Below are 16651 nucleotides of genomic sequence, written 5' to 3'. Positions count from 1 at the left end.
AAAAAAAAAAAAAAAAAAAGAAAAGAAAAAAAAACCCACTACACACACACACACACACACACGCCAGGCATGGTGGTATGCATCTATAGTCCCAACTACTCCAGAGGCTGAGGTGAGAGGATTGCTTGAGGTCAAGAACTGGAGGGGGCTCACACCACTGCACTCTAGTCTGGGTGACAGAGCAAGATCCTGTCTCAAAAATAAAATAAACAGGCTGGGCATGGTGACTCACACCTGTAATACCAGCACTTTGGGAGGCTGAGACAGGCGGATCACTTGAGGCCAAGAGTTCGAACCAGCCTGGCCAACATGGTGAAACTCTGTCTCTACTAAAAATACAAAAATTAGGCCGGGCGCAGTGGTTCATGCCGGTAATCCCAGAACTTTGGGAGGCCAAGGTGGGCGGATCACAAGGTCAAGAGATTGAGACCATCCTGGCTGACATGGTGAAACCCTGTCTCTACTAAAACCACAAAAATTAGCTGGGCATGGTGGCATGCACCTGTAGTCCCAGATACTTGGGAGCCTGAGGCAGGAGACTCGCTTGAATCCGGGAGGCAGAGGTTGTAGTGAGCCAAGGTCACGCCACTGCGCTTCAGCCTGATGACAGAGCGAGACTCCATCTCAAAAACAAAAATTAGTCAGACGTGGTGGTGTGCCCCTGTAATCCCAGGTACTCAGGAAGTTGAGGCATAAGAATCACCTGAACCCAGGAGGCAAAGGTTGCAGTGAGCCAAGATGGCACCACTGTACTTCAGCCTAGGGAACAGAACAAGACTCTGTCTCAAAAAATAAATAAATAAACTTAAAAAAAAAAAAAAAAAAAAAAAAAACAAGACCGGGTGCAGTGGCTCACGCCTATAATCCCAGCACTTTGGTAGGCCAAGGTGGGCAGATCACCTGAGGTTGGAAGTTCAAGACCAGCCTGACCAATGTGGAGAAACCCCGTCTCTACAAAAAATACAAAATTAGCCGGGCGTGGTGGCGCATGCCTGTAATCCCAGCTACTCGGGATGCTGAGGTGGGAGAATCACTTGAACCTGGGAGGCAGAGGTTGCAGTGAGCCGAGAGCGCCATTGCACTCCAGCCTGGGCAACAAGAGCGAAACTCCATCTCAAAAAAAAAAAAAAAAAATCAACCAACAAAAAAATACTGAGGCACAGATGGTGGGCAGCCAGCTAAGATGACCCGATGCACCTTCCAGCTGATTCAGGCTGCTTGCCTCAGTCTGAGAGTCACCACCACCATGGCCAGTCAGTCTCAGGGGTTCCAGCAGCTGCTGTGGGCCAAGAAATGTGCCACTGAGAAGGTATCCAAGGCGCATGAGCAAAAAGACCCAGAGGCTGAAGCAGATCAAAGGAGCAGCTGAGGATGAAACTTAACAGTACCACCTGCAGAAAGAGGAAGCGGTCCAGGTCAAGGAAGCCACAGCCCTGGAATCCCAGTAGCTGCAGCACTCAAGTGGCATAGGAAGCCCAGAAAAGGACTAGCCACCAGACCTACTTATGGCAGAAAAAGGCTTGGGTAGCCTCTTGGCCTCTGTGACATTGGCCAGAAATCCATGAAAACTACAGCATAAATGGAAAGGAGTGGGAGAAAGAAGTGCCTGTTCCATGAACCGGCATTTTAGATAACCTCAGGGAACATAAAGCTTTGGCAAAGCTCGTTACATTCCTACGAAAAAGAAGTAAATAGGTCAGATGCGGTGGCTCACACCTGTAATCCTAGCACTTTGGGAGGCCAGCGTGGGTGGATCACAAGGGTCAGGAGTTAAAGACCAGCCTGGCCAAGATGGTGAAACCCATCTCTACTAAAAATACAAAAATTAGCCAGGCATGGTGGTGGGCACCTGTAATCCCAGCTACTCGGGAGGCTGAAGCAGAGAACTGCTTGAACCTGGGAGGCAGAGGTTGCAGTGAGCCGAGATCGCGCCACTGCACTCCAGCCTGGGTGACAAAGCGAGACACCATCTCAAAAAAAAAAAAAAAAGAAAAAAAAGAAAAAAAAAGGAAAAAAAAAAAAGGCAGTAAACAGGTGGAGCGTGGTGGCTCACACCTGTAATCCCAGCACTTTGGGAGGCCAAGGCGGGCGGATCACAAGGTCAGGAGTTCAAGACCAGCCTGGCCAACATGGTGAAACCCCATCTCTACTAAAAAAATACAAAAATTAGCCAGGCATGGTGGTGGGCACGCCCGTAATCCCAGCTACTCGGGAGGCTGAGGCAGGAGAATTGCTTGAACCCAGGAGGCACAGGTTGCAGTGAGCTGAGATTGTGCCACTCCAGCCTGGGTGACAGAGCAAGACTCTGTCTCAAATAAAAATTTAAAAAAATTTAAAAATTTTAAAAAAAAAAGGAAGTAAAAGATTTCTGTATATTACATAGCAGGTCCCTTCACTTCTTGGAGAGTAGCAAATCTAGCTTCTTTGTACAGACTTACAACTCAACTAAAGCTCTTATATTTTAAAAAGGACATTAAAAAAATTTTCTCTTTACCTCATATTTCATAGAAATGTAATGGGTATGTGTTGTCTGTTTTCCTATGTCTTTTAGCTCAAGCAACACATGTATCATTGTTGACTTTTTCTTTCTTATATCTAGTGAAAGGAAAAAGTTCTTTGAAGAAGGAAAGAAATTAAGTTTTCTTTTTCCCTAATGCTTCCATGAAGGTCAGGGGCTTTATCTATGAAAAAGTAGCAAATAGTTATTTGTAACCCATGTGAAGCAACAGCCAGTCTTAAAGTAGTCTATTCCTGCTAATGGTTCAAACAATGAATACTAGTGTAATTGTTTGAGCTACTTTTAGTTTCTCTTAATCAAAATTACTAGATGACAGAATTAAATAACTTGTAACATGTTATTACTTGGTATACAGATGATTATCTGAAAGACTCTGTTATGAAAAAAATTGAAAAAATTAATGTTCTTATAATGCTACCCCACAGATACAACACCTTCGTTTACAGCTCTTTCCAGACTATTTTATCTATCTACATATACACACCTACATCTCTTACATCTCTACATCACAGACCATCTTTACAAATCAGTACTCATCCATTGTAACACTGGCATAATATTCCACTGTAAAGATATATCCATTAATTCAACCACATGAATTATTTACAATACCATGTAACACAAAAGTAAGGAAATAAGCTAAACAAATCCTGTTCCACTAGACTTTCACTTGCTTTTCACATAAACTTGGATTAGGCAATAAGAAAACCACTGCAATCTTGATTTTTTTCCACTAAATTAAAATCAGTGTTGAATCACAAGTTTCTTTTCCACTTAAATAAACATTATTTTTTTGTTTTATTATAACTAGGCTTCAATCCCAAGTAAACATTATTTCTTTTTTCTTTTTATTGAGGCAGAGTCTCACTCTGTCACCTAGGCTGGAATGCAGTGGCACAATCTCGACTCACTGCAGCCTCCGCCTCCTGAGTTCAAGTGATCCTCCCACCTCAGCCTCCTAAGTAGCTGGGATTACAGGCACCCACCAGCACACCTGGCTTTTTGTATTTTTAGTAGAGATAGGGTTTCACCACATTGGGCAGGCTGGTCTTGAACTCCTGGCCTCAAGTGATCCATTGATCCACCCACCTCAGCCTCCCAGAGTGCTGGAATTACAGGTGTGAGCCACCACGCCCGGCCGCAAGTAAACATTATTTTAAATCCAAACATACTCAAACCACTCGGAAATAACTCATTTTTCTTCCTTGTATTATATTATTTTTATGGTACGAACTTACAGGCTTTGACAATAAACTAAAAAATGCAGCTAAAGGAAAGATCCAGATGATCTCCCAAAATTACTTGAACCTCAAGGAAATTTCCAAAACATACGAACAACAACAAAAAAAGTTGTTCCTTGCAGGCACAATGGCTCACACCTGTTACCCCAGCACTTTGGGAGGTCAAAGCGGGCTGATCACTTTCCACAAAAAATTAGCCGGGCATGGTGGCATGCACCTGTAGTCCCTGCTACTTGGGGGGGCTGACGTGGGAGGATCACTTGAGCCTGGGAGATTGAGGCTGCAGTGAGCCATGTTCACACCACTGCACTCTAGCCTGCGTGACAAAGCAAGACCCTGTCTTCACAGGAAGAAAAGATTACTCCTAAGTCATGAAACACTCCTGATGCCCAGTTAAACAAAGCAGGATATGATAGGAAGTACACTAACATCACTTCATGCAATCAGCAAAATGACAGTCTCCCCCAAATTTTCTTTTAAAATTCCTGGGTATAAAAAATAAAAAAAAAATAAAAATAAATTTAAATTCCTGGGTATATATCCAAAAGAACTGAAAGCAAGACCTTGAAGAAATGTTTGCACACCCATGTTCATAGCAGCAATATTCACAACAGCCAAGAGGTAAAAGAAACCCAAGTGTCTATCAACAGATGAATAAACAAAATGTGGTACATACATACCATGGAATATTCCACTGCCTAAGAGTGGAATTGCTAGCTCATGTGGCAACTCTATGTTTAACATTTTCAGGAACTGCAAAACTATTTTCCAGAATTTCTCCCAAATTCTATATTCCCAGCAGCAATGTATGAGGGTTCCAATTTTCTCCACATCCTCAACAACACTTATTATGTCTTTTTGACTACAGCCATTCTAGTGGGTGTGAAGTGGTATCCCAATGTGGGTTTAATTTGCATTTCCCTCATGACTAATGATATTGAGCATCTTTTCATGTGCTTACTGGCCATCTGTACATTATCTTTCAAGAAGTCTATTCAGATCTTTTGCACATTTTTAGTTGGGTTATCTTTTCATTGTTGAGCTGCTGCAGTTCTTTAAGCAGGACTTCACTTGCTGAGATTCCCTATTCCATCCTCTGCTTGACCACTCTATCCAACACCTACCTGGATTCAGTGAAAACAAAACTTAAAATTAACAAAATTATTTAGAAATCACTTACGTAAGGTTAAATTTGAAATTGAACTGCCAAGTATTGATTCCAGAAGGATATTCTCCCTTCTCATTTGTGAATGTAAGGCCCAGCTGGATAATTTTTAAAAGGTCAACATTGCACCGCAGAAGCTGATACTGGTAATCTATGGAACTACGAAATTCACCAATTGGTCGCACCACAACACCTGGAAATTCTGTGTCCTGGAAAAGGAAAAAGTCTCTCATCACAAGGTTTCAGAAAACAGTGGATGCTGAATTGGTAATTCATAAATAAAATTTTACCTCCATTGATAAAAGTTATGTGACAAGCCCCAAACTTGGGCACAAAATTCTTTTTGTGTTTTTTTGAGATAGGGTTGGTCTGTCTCTGTCACCCAGGCTGCAGGGCAGTAGCACAATCACAGCTCACTACAGCCTCAACCTCACAAGTGCAATCAATCCTCCCCCCTCAGCCTCCCTAAGTAGCTGGAACTACAGGTCCATGCTACCACACCCAGCTAATTATTGTATTTTTTGTAGAGATGGGGTTTCACCATGTTGCCCAGGCTGATCTCAAGTGATCCACCTGCCTCGGCCTCCCAAAGTGCATAGATTACAGGCATCAGCCAACACGACCAGCCAAAATCCTATCTTAAAATACTGATCTTGTTGATATCTACTAAAGAAGCACTAGAATCATGAAGCTTCGCACAACAACTTGATCCTAAATAAGCAGAATGTCAATAGAAAGAGTTGAGTAACTACAGGTAGATATGCAGTCAATTAAGAACATTCTAGGTTGAGAACAATATATGAATAAAAGTACAAATACAGGGAAGTGAAACAGCCATTCAGAAAAAAATATAAAGAGACAGGCTTAGCTTGAGTGAAAAGACTGGAAGGAGCTCTGAATACCAAGCTACAGACTTAACTCTATAATTTCTAAAGCAAGAGTCACAAATTCCAAGCAGCTAATGTAAAGGAGTAAAGTCAGCTAGGTATGAAAATGGTACAAGTAACAGGGACTGGAGTAAAACAGAGAGCACATGCCTCTCTACAGGAGGCTCTTAATATCACCACAATACTCATCTCTTTCTCCAGCCAGTGTCAGGCAGGGGTAGATAACATATATTGCCAGGTCTTCCTATTTTTTTTTCAGAGATGCCAGAATCTGGAATTCAACTGAGTTCTATTGACTTTTAAATGCTGGCAATAAATTTTTAAAATTTTGAATAAACATTGTATAGTCAAATTCACCATATCTGTAGAACAGATGGGCCCCGGGGGTTGATGTAACTTCTGCTTTAAAGACTTTCAAACAGAATAATGTTACAAAAAATCTAAGATACTAGAGGTTACATCCTTCTCAGAGACACTGGCTACCTTGATATTTCATAAAGCAACACAACCTTCCGTCAGGTTTAATTCACAATGGCTTTAGTGGAACATACTCATTCTTTTCAAGATCTCAAATTAAACATTCCCTCAACCCATCCATATAAGAAGGTGAGTCAAGCTGGGCATGGTGGTATGAGCCTGCAGTCCCAGCAACCTGGAAAGGTGAGGTGGGAGGACTGCTTGAGCCCAGGAGTTCAAGGCTGCAGTGAGCTATGATTGATTGCATCTGTGAATAGCCACTGCACTCCAGCCTGGGCAACAGAGCAAGACCCCATCTCTAAGAGTAAAAAAGAAGGTAAGTCAGAGTAGAGCTCCTTACCATGGCAATATAACTGTAACTGAGCACGATTTCTCGGATCTTCCTCATCTCTTCTTCTAGATTACTGGCCCATACTTCACAGATAACCTGGCTATTCTCCACAAGTGCTGCAGGCATCTTGAAGAAACCTGAGAAGTCGTCGTCAGCTAACTAGTTTTACAGTGCAGGCCAGACAATGTTTGATCTGATCTAGATTTTAAAACATTTTAAAATCATGTAAGTTTATACACACATAAGATGTCAACAAAACAAAGACATCAAAACAATATTTTACAATCACTTCATTAGTTTGAAACATTAAGATTATTCTCCATTTTATATGATGGGGAAACTCTTGTCAACACACACAAACACACGCAAACACACGCACACACACACACGGTTCTTTCCTGAAGAAACTGAAGTTACTAAAACTTCTGCCCAGCAGTCCTCTGCCACAGAAGTGAAACCACTACCCTAGTTTTTCAGCTCTCTGTAGACTAGACCAAAATAATCCCCAGTTACCACAAATATGCCCTTATCCATGACTTTCACATCACTTTGCACAGGGACCAAATCATGGAAACAGTCCTAAAGGAATCACCTTAGCCATTTTCAATGTACCTGAGATCTCTGAAAGCCTGAAAGAACGTAGACCTAAACTCTCACACTCAAGCCTTTGTACCCATATGATGAATACTGGCATGGGATTCTTCCCCCAACCCACAAAAGGAAATTATTTTTCTCTACAATCCAAAAGTCAAATATAACTACAGGCAATTAACAATACCAGTGCCTCTTTAGATATACCAGTGCCTCTTTAGATTTGGGCAAACAGAGCATGAAGTGAGGGATTTAAGTGGTAGAAAACAATCCCACTTGCTAATCTGAACCCTAAAAACCACAACGAAAATCAGAATTTGAGTTAGTATTTACGTTTTTTTTTTTTTTTTTTTTTGAGATGGAGTCTCGCTCTCTCTCCCAGGCTAGAGCGCAGTGGTGCACTCCTGGCTCACTGCAACCTCTGCCTCCTGGGTGCAAGCGATTCTCCTGCCTCAGCTACCCAAGTAGCTGGGACTACAGGTGTGCGCCACCACGCCCAGCTACGTTTTGTATTTTAGTAGAGATGCGGTTTCATTATATTGGCCAGGCTGGTCTTGAACTCCTGACCTTGTGATCCACCGGCCAGTATTTACTTTTAAACACATAAATTAAAAAGAAACTATGCAGCAATTCAACAGTAGGACTAAAGATGGCTGGTATAAATCATTCAGCCAGAAACAGAATGATTCATGGTGTATTTTTCAAGAGAAAAATTAGGGAGGGGAAAGTATTCTGTAAGAAAAAAATTCACCATGATTGGGTCTCTGACTAATGCTGTTATTATTATGGCAAACAACATACGAGGCCTGGTTATAAAAATACAAAAAAGTCGGCTGTGGTGGCTCACGCCTGTAATCTTAGCACTTTGGAAGTCCGAGGCGGGCGGATCACCAGGTCAGGAGATTGAGACCATCCTGGCTAACACGGTGAAACTCCGTCTCTACTAAAAATACAAAACACTGGCTGGCTGTGATGTCACGCGCCTGCAGTCCCAGCTACTCCGGAGGCTGAGGCAGGAGAATGGCTTGAACCCAGGAGGCGGAGGTTGCAGTGAGACAAGAAGCGCCACCACAATCCAGCCTGGGCAACAGAGCGAGACTAAGTCTCCAAAAAAAAAAAAACACAAACAGACAACAAAAAATAAAGGCATTTACTTCTAAGGCAAGCCCACTGCATGGATCCACAACACAATAGTGGACTCTAATGTATATATTTAAAGAAAATTTCCTAGAAACAGTAAAACGCATGTAAGTGGTTCCCAAAGGACAGAGTAAGGAATATCTTTGCTTCCTACTTTCGAGATTGGCAGATGCAACAATGAGAATCTGGAGCAAAACAACACTGGCATCATTTCTCTAAGAAACTTCTGAGAAATCAAACTGTTGGTTTGCCAGCAACCCTTGAAGATTCCATTTATTCAAGGTATCCTATACTTCTACAGATTTTTCTCTGTAATTATAGTAGTTAAACTTAAGTAGACTATGTGGTATCTCCCCACAGAAACATAGTAGAAACTTCTTAAAGCCAGGATATATTTCTTCTCTTGTTTTTGTTCTATTACAGGCTTGCAAAAGAACAATAAAGATCAAGAAAAGAGAGAAGTTCAGAATGAATGTGGAGTAAATTCCACTATCTGACCATAATTCAGAAAATGTTCCAACTCAGAATTTTAGATTCCTAAACTTGCTTAAGATTTCTCCCCTGCAAAAGGCCTTAAAACCATTTTCTATACCCATATAATGTTAAATCAGTGGTACCTCCTTATTCCCTAACTGAAATAATATCCTTCATTTTTGGTGTCATTTCAAACATAACCATAACTACTTTGGAGGAAGTGGGTGTATCACTCCCGAGTTTTTGGGAGATGTTTCCATAAAAGCAAAAGCAACAACAACAACAACAAAAACCCCACACAACCAAAAGATGCCTTTAACCTCCATTTAAAAGAGAACTGGTTTTTAAAAAGTTAACCACTGTTACACGTATCTGGCATATATATGGGGACTGCAAAAGCCAGACAGCTGGCAAAAATATGTAAGCCATTTTTGCTCCAAAGTTAGCTAGGATCTGTGGGGAAGTAAACAAGAGCTTGCAAGCCCCTGAATGCAGTGCCACTTAAAAATTAAAGAGGAATCGGCCGGGCGCGGTGGCTCAAGCCTGTAATCCCAGCACTTTGGGAGGCCGAGACGGGTGGATCACGAGGTCAGGAGATCGAGACCATCCTGGCTAACATGGTGAAACCCCGTCTCTACTAAAAAAATACAAAAAAAAAAAAAAAAAACTAGCCGGGCGATGTGGCGGACGCCTGTAGTCCCAGCTACTCGGGAGGCTGAGGCAGGAGAATGGCGGGAACCCGGGAGGCGGAGCTTGCAGTGAGCTGAGATCCGGCCACTGCACTCCAGCCTGAGCGACAGAGCAAGACTCTGTCTCAAAAGAAAAAAAAAAAAAAAAATTAAAGAGGAATCACACTATGCACATTTAATTTAGCAAGTCAAATTACTGACATATGTTGGCCAAAAAATAAAATAAAATAGCAACTTAAATACCAGGAGGACGAGGGCAGTGGCTCACACCTGTAATCCCAGCACTTTTGAGAGGCTGAGGTTGCAGAATCACTTGAACTTAGGAGTTCAAGACCAGCCTAGGCAACAAAGTAAGACCTCCCATCTCTACAAAAAGTACAAAAACTTAGCCAGGCACGGTAGTGTGTGCCTGTAGTCCCAGTTACTCAGGAGACTGAGCTGGGAGGATCACTTGAGCCCCAGGAAGTCGAGGCTGCAGCAGTGAGCTGTGATTACGCCACTGCATTCCAGCCTCAGCGACTGAGCAAGAGCACGTTTCAAAAAAAACATCATCATCATCATCATCATCATACCAGCAATTCAGCCTGCCACTTTCCACTTCATAAGCACATGCTCCAAAATGAGCCTAAGATAGGGGTTTGTCTTCCTCCTTTTAAGCCTCCTCAGTGCAAGCATCTCACAGCACATCACAACTCTATGGCTTTCAAATATGCTTATTTGCACAACACAGCCCCTAAAGGTAACTCTAATTACTTATCTGGGTTACAACCAAAGCAGCAGTAACAAGTTTCAAAACTGAAGGAAAAACTGTCCAGCATGTAGTCACAAACAGGATGTTAATCTCAAGCGTTGAATGTTCCTAAGGAATTTTTAAGGATTAATTTTTATTACATACAATGTTTGCCTCACGGGCTGACTTAAAAACTTGACTCCCACATGAGCTACAGAGAAAACTGTGCAAGAGGGAAAGGTTTTCACAAACACACACACCCCTATGAATTACTGAAGTCCCTGCCCTGTGCTGACCTGCAGGGCAGTATGTTCAGATGGCTCCCGTTGATCTACAGTGTAAACTTCTCCAAAACATAACTCCTTATTTACACAGGAAAGCTCTGAAGGGCAACTAATGATAAAGCCACCGGAACGTTTTCTCTGCAAGCAATCAAGGCCTTGCTCGGGAAAAGAAATGTTGAGTCTGATTTTGTTTGTTTAAGCCCAAGTGTACAAGGAAACAATAAACATCACTTCCCTATTCGAGAGGACTGAACAAAGGCTTTGCCGTGCCTAGATAAGATAGAAAAGGAAGTGGCACGTTTGAAGAAATAAATAGCAGCAGCCTTTAAGAGGATCCTCAGACCCTCCCCTACCTCCAAACACAGTGTCTCAAGGCACTGTCCTGGACTGAACCGCAGTTCAAACTTCTTAAAACCACCCGAACGGCCCAGGTCTGTGAGTTGGCTCCTCCATTCCTAAAGCCACAGAACACCAAGAAAAAGTTGTGGGGCCTCAAGAACTAAGGAGGAGGCGGCGACTTAGAAGGGGGAGGCCCGCAAGATTCCATATTCAGGTCCTCCTCCCCACTACTCTGTCTCTCATCATCATTCTCTTCTCGTTTATCATCATCTTTCCACTTCAAATCACACTCAGTCCTCCTCCTTCTGACACGCCATTCTTCTTCTGTGTTTGTTTGGTAAAGCAAAGTTAAAATTACGGGCCTTAGGACTAAGAGAACTAAGTTCGAAGCCAGGTCAAGCCACGTAGTTGTGCGTCCTTGCATAAGCTACTTAATCTATTTCATGCCTCAGTTTTCCTATCTTGTAAAATGGGTTTGATAACAGTACGCACCTCGGACGATTGGAGGAGAAGTTAAAATGAAGCATATGAGGTGCTTTGTAAAGTCCCCGCACATATCACTCGAATATTACCATGTGGCGGTGGCCATTATTATTACTACTCTTTGCTGGGTTTTCTCTCATCACACACCCTGCCCCTTACACACACCCCCACTCCCCTTCCCCCACCGACCCCCCATGGTCTCTCACACTCTTCCATCTTACGCTCCTCTTTCCGGTAAGCGCAGGCCCGCTTACCGTGACCGGCAGGGCCCGCGAAGCGCTGGCTAGCGGGCTGGCGGGCTGACTCCCGGACGGCGGCGGCGACAGCAGCCCCTGACCCGGAGCTCTCTTCCCTCTACCCCGGATCTGCTCCTAGAACCGAACGAGCCAGTGAAATGGGCGCCCACGTGCCCAGAGCGGCCTTACGTACCTCCCACCAAACAACCGGACGGCACCACTCTACCCACCCGATCCGCCCGACTCGCCTGCTCTCTAGAGTCGCTCCAGACGCGCGCGCGCCTGGTCACGCCCGCTCCTCCCCCTTTGCGCGCCCCTGCGACTCCGTGCGTGTTCGCTCCGCCCGTGAGATCGCGGGAAGCAGCGCGCAGGCGCACAAACAACAGGGCGCCGCCGAATAGGTGGGAAGCGGAGGCCTGGAAGCACGCTTGCGGAAGGCGGCCCTCCCGCGGCCCTCTTCGCGTGATTAGTTGCGCTCGCTCAATTTAATCATGATTATTACTCCTCCATTTTGGTTCTCTTTCCGCGCGAACAAGGAAGGGGCGTGCTCTAGAACAACCCCTCCTGCCGTGGGCGCGGCCTGGAAAAATCCACAGGCCGAGGAAAGGGCGTGGCCCTTCGAACAAACCCCCACCCCGAATTACCACGCCCCCTCCTTCTGGCTTGGAAGGACCGTTAAAACCGTTGGCACGTAGGGATTTGTGGCGAGGTTGACGGAGAAAAAGGCTGTCCTGGTTTTCTGTTCTAATATGGCCCCCTAGATGCCTCACTTACAAAGCATCTATCTTACGGTTCCTTTCCGGCAAACAATTAGTTGGGGGTGGGGCAGCTCCCGAAAGCCGAGGGTGGGTGACGTCCGCCAAGGCCCGCCTACCTCCCGGCCTCACCCAGCCGAGCGAGGAACATTGCCATAGCAACTGGCCCGCCAGGGTCTGCTCCAGCTACAAAGAGGACGGCGCCTCCCGTGGGCACGGCGCCTGGCCAGCGCAGGCGTCGCCGGGCTCTTAAGAGTTCCAAAACCTTTGCGAACGCGCAGGGAGCTCGCCAGATTTTAGCGTCGAGACCCACGGGCTCAGGCCTCGCCCAGGAGCTTCTGAGGCCCCTCGGCCAGCCCTTTGGTTCCCTTTTAATCCTGCTTGGAGACAGGGCTCTTGACCGCCGCCCGCCCTGGGCAGCGTGTGACCAGCTGGGGCGCGCCTCCGCCTCGTGTTCTCCGCGGTGGGAGAGAAGACAAAGCGCCGGCTTCCTGCCCACAACATCGGCGGCGGGCCGCCCTCAGCCACTCTGGCCAGCGCTCCACCCCTGTTCCCGAGAGGACGTGGGGGCTGCCCCAGGCACGGTTCTAGGCCTTGTCCCAGATGCTTCTACTTGAGGTGCTGTTGATAAGAGAACGGCAAATGCACCCCTAGTGACCGGGAGAGGGGCTTCTACTATTCACTTTGCACTTTTAAACATTTCTTCCTAAGGGGATTCTCCAGAATCCTTCCAATTCCTAGGCTGGATGCCGAGCTGGCCTTGAGCGGCAATTTCAAACGGGATTCCCAAAAGCTATTATCCAGGGAGGTGAACTCCTAGCTTCAGCCTCCAGGATAAAAGCATCAAATGCACTTTCTGAACTCCAGTCCTCCTTTTCTCCCCTCCAAATGAGTGTTTAGCTCCTTATCTGCAAAATTAGGATACCAATGGTTCTCATGAGCTTGTGAAGATTAAATAGTTAATAATTGGAAAAACACCCCGCACCAAGGAAGATATAAAAGAGCATTCGATAAACGGCATGCCTCAGTTGGCTCTCTCTATAACAGTCGATTTGGGGCCGGGCGCGGTGACTCCCTGAGCGTGTAATCCCAGCACCTGGGGAGGCCGAGGCGGACGGATCACCTTAGATCAAGAGTTCAACACTAGCCTGGCCAACATGACAAAACCCTGTCTCTACTAAATAATACAAAAATTAGCTGGGTGTGGTGGAGGGCACCTGTAATCCCAACTACTCTGGAGGCTGAGGCAGGGAGAATTGCTTGAACCTAGGAGGCGGAGGTTGCAGTGAGCCTAGATCGCGCCACTGCACTCCAGCCTGGGCAACAGAGCAAGACTCCGTCTCAAAAAAATAATAAACAGTGATTCGGTTGACGAATACACTGATAACGAAGGCAGGCAAGTTTCCCATTCACCAGTCAGTTCTGTGGGTTTCTAACGTGCTTTCGCCCACTTATAGAGTCAGGAGAGGCTAGCACTGACAGGCAGGTAGTAGTCACATGAAAAGTGGCCTCCCCAGTCCTTTCTTGGAATTTTGTTTTGTCCTGTGGCACTGTGCCTGGTGTGTGTTAAAACAAACAGGAAACACCGTGTCCAGCCCCACCACCACCCCTCACCCAGAACTGGGTGCTCGTTTCTGAAATTATTGAAAACAAATATAAAGCAAGCATAGATGGATTGTATTTTAGGAGGAGCTGGAATGTTATTTTATTTTTTAGACAAGAGTCTCGCTCTGTCACCCAGACTGGAGTGCAGTGGTGCAATCTCTGCTCACTGCAAGGTCCGCCTCCAGGGTCCACGCCATTCTCCTGCCTCAGCCTCCAGAGTAGCTAGGACCACAGGCGCCCGCCAGTGCGCCTGGCTAATTTTTTTGTATTTTTTTTTTTTTTTTTTTTAAGTAGAAAAGGGGTTTCACCATGTTGGCCAGGATGGTCTCGATCTCCTGGCCTAGTGATCCACCCGCCTTAGCCTCCCAAAGTGCTGGGATTACAGGCATGAGCCACCGCGCCCGGCCTAGAGTGTTACCTTTTGAACATTGGATATGATGCTGTACTCATGGATATCGCAAACTTAGAATAATTTTCCAGAAGTCACTGCTTCCCAGTCGGAAGGCGGTCCCAAATGAATGAGACGGTAGTTGGAAAAGAATATATTCAGTGATATCATTTCATATTTGAGAAGAAAACTCTATTGCTTTTTGAGATGAGGGTCTTGCCACGTTATCCAGGCTGGTCTTGAATCCCTGGGCACCCAGGCTCAAGTAATCCTCCCCACTCAGCCTCCTGAGTACCTGGGATTACAGGTGCATGCCACTGCTCCTGGCCCCTACTGTTTTTGAGCTGCAAACTATAGAAAGTCAGGTTCCAACAAATCTCATTTGGGAGAGTATACGTTTTTGTTTTTTGGTGGTTTTTGTTTGTTTGTTTGTTTTTTGAGATGAGTTTCGCTCTTGTTTCCCAGGCTGGAGTGCAATGGCCCGATCTTGGCTCACCGCAACCTCTGCCTCCCAAGTTCAAGAGATTCTCCTGCCTCAGCCTCCAAGTAGCTGGGATTACAGGCATGCGCCACCATGCCCAGCTGATACTGTATTTTTAATAGAGATGGGGTTTCTCCATGTTGGTCAGGCTGGTCTCGAACTGTCGACCTCAGGTGATCCGCCCGCCTTGGCCTCCTGAAGTGCTGGGATTACAGGCGTGAGCCACCGCGCCAGGTCTTCTCAATTTTCTTAAATTTATACTCTCCTGCCGGGTGCGGCGACTCACGCCTGTAATCCCAGCACTTTGGGAGGCTGAGGTGGGCGGATCACGAGGTCAGAAGATAGAGACCATGGTGGAACCCCTTCTCTACTAAAAATACAAAAAAATTAGCTGGGTGTGGTGGCGCACGCCTATAATCCCAGCTACTCGGGAGGCTGAGGCAGGAGAATCGCTTGAACTTGGGAGGTGTAGGTTGCAGTGTGCTGAGATCGCGCCGCTGCACTCCAGCCTGGCGACAGAGAGCGAGATTCCGTCTCAAAAAGAAAAAAAGAAAATTGAGAAACACTAGTTATAAAATGAATGGGACCCCTTAAGAACCACACAGCTGTCCAGGCACGCTGGCTCACGCCTGCGAGGCGGGCGGATCATGAGGTCAGGAGATTGAGACCATCCTGGCTAACGTGATGAAACCGCGTCTCTACTAAAAATACACAAAATTAGCCAGGCGTGGTGGCAGGCGCCTGTAGTCCCAGCTACTCCAGAGGCTGAGGCAGCAGAATGGTGTGAACCCAGGAGGCGGAGCTTGCAGTGAGCTGAGATCATGCCACTGCACTCCAGTCTGGGCGGCACTGCCAGACTCTGTCTGGAAAAAAAAAAAAAAAAAACCGCTGATGTCTGATGTCTGATAACAGGAAGACCAATCAAGCTTTCCCATCATTCCCAACTCAGATCTGCATTCTCCCAGAGCAAGGTCTCTCCTTAGGAACACTTCGTTTCAAGGAGATCAACCAGGAGGATTGAGCAATTCCTTGAAGATAGGATGGAGAGGCCAGGCATGGTGGTTCATGCCTGTAATCCCAGAACTTTGGGAGGCCAAGGAGGGTGGATCTCCTGAGGACAGGAGTTAAAAACCACCCTGGCCAACATGGTGAAACCCAGTCTACAAAAATACAAAAATTAGCCAGGCATGACGGCAGGTGCCTGTAATCCGAGCTACTCAGGAGGCTGAGGCAAGACAGTCACTTGAAACTGGGAGGTGGAGTTTGCAGTGGGTCAAGATCACACCATGGCACTCCAGCCTAGGCAACAGAGCCAGACTCCATTTCAAAAAAAAAAAAGATAGGATGGAGAGAACACCCAGGAAGACTGCAGACCTTCTCACTAGAGAGATGCTCTTCTCTCTAAGGCTTGCTCAGCAATCAACTATTTACTGAAGACCAGTGTTACTAGTGCCAGAGTTATTACTCCCATGGAAATACATAAAGACCCTATATGAAAATTATTGTAGGAAAAAAGTACCTACTACTCCAGGGAGTGTTGACCACTTAAGCTAAAAAAGTTCAAGAAGAAAAGAATTAGGCTGGGCACAATGGCTCACACCTGTAATCTTAGCACTTTGGGAGGCTAAAGCACTTTGGAAGGCTGACGCAGAAGGATCACTTGAGGCCAGGATTTTGGGACAAGACTGGACAACATAGCAACACCCCATATCTTAAAAAAGAGAGAGAGAGAGAGAGAAAAGAACTGGAGACACAATACTTGACAGAAACAGGAAGGAAATTCTGGGTGAGAGGATTAGCGTAAGCAAAGATATGGACATAGAGACAATAGGAAATA

The 16651-nt window shown here is 45.6% G+C and overlaps 1 protein-coding gene across 11 annotated transcripts in view; it reads right to left on the bottom strand.

Annotated features, from left to right (window-relative positions):
- CNOT8 (CCR4-NOT transcription complex subunit 8) overlaps positions 1-12395 on the bottom strand; it is a 19113-nt gene extending 6718 nt beyond the window's left edge. For 2 of the 11 annotated variants that reach the window (XM_025387283.1, XM_025387285.1), the window contains exons 1-3: positions 11604-11842; positions 6629-6817; positions 4940-5133 (exon numbers count right to left, since the gene is read on the bottom strand). In XM_025387283.1, coding sequence (XP_025243068.1) covers positions 4940-5133; positions 6629-6745 — 311 coding nt within the window. In that variant the 5' untranslated portion in view covers positions 6746-6817; positions 11604-11842. Of the gene's footprint in view, positions 1-2494; positions 2596-4939; positions 5134-6628; positions 6818-11555 lie in introns of all 11 variants that reach the window. The other 9 variants (XM_025387284.1, XM_025387287.1, XM_025387289.1 and 6 more) reach the window with 9 other exon arrangements.
- Between the last annotated feature and the right edge of the window lie 4256 nt (positions 12396-16651).

Source organism: Theropithecus gelada, chromosome 6, assembly GCF_003255815.1.
Source record: "Theropithecus gelada isolate Dixy chromosome 6, Tgel_1.0, whole genome shotgun sequence".
In the NCBI taxonomy this organism is placed as follows: Eukaryota; Metazoa; Chordata; class Mammalia; order Primates; family Cercopithecidae; genus Theropithecus; species Theropithecus gelada.
Note: the sequence above shows the minus strand (reverse complement) of the source record. Positions and strands in the feature narration are given on the sequence as shown.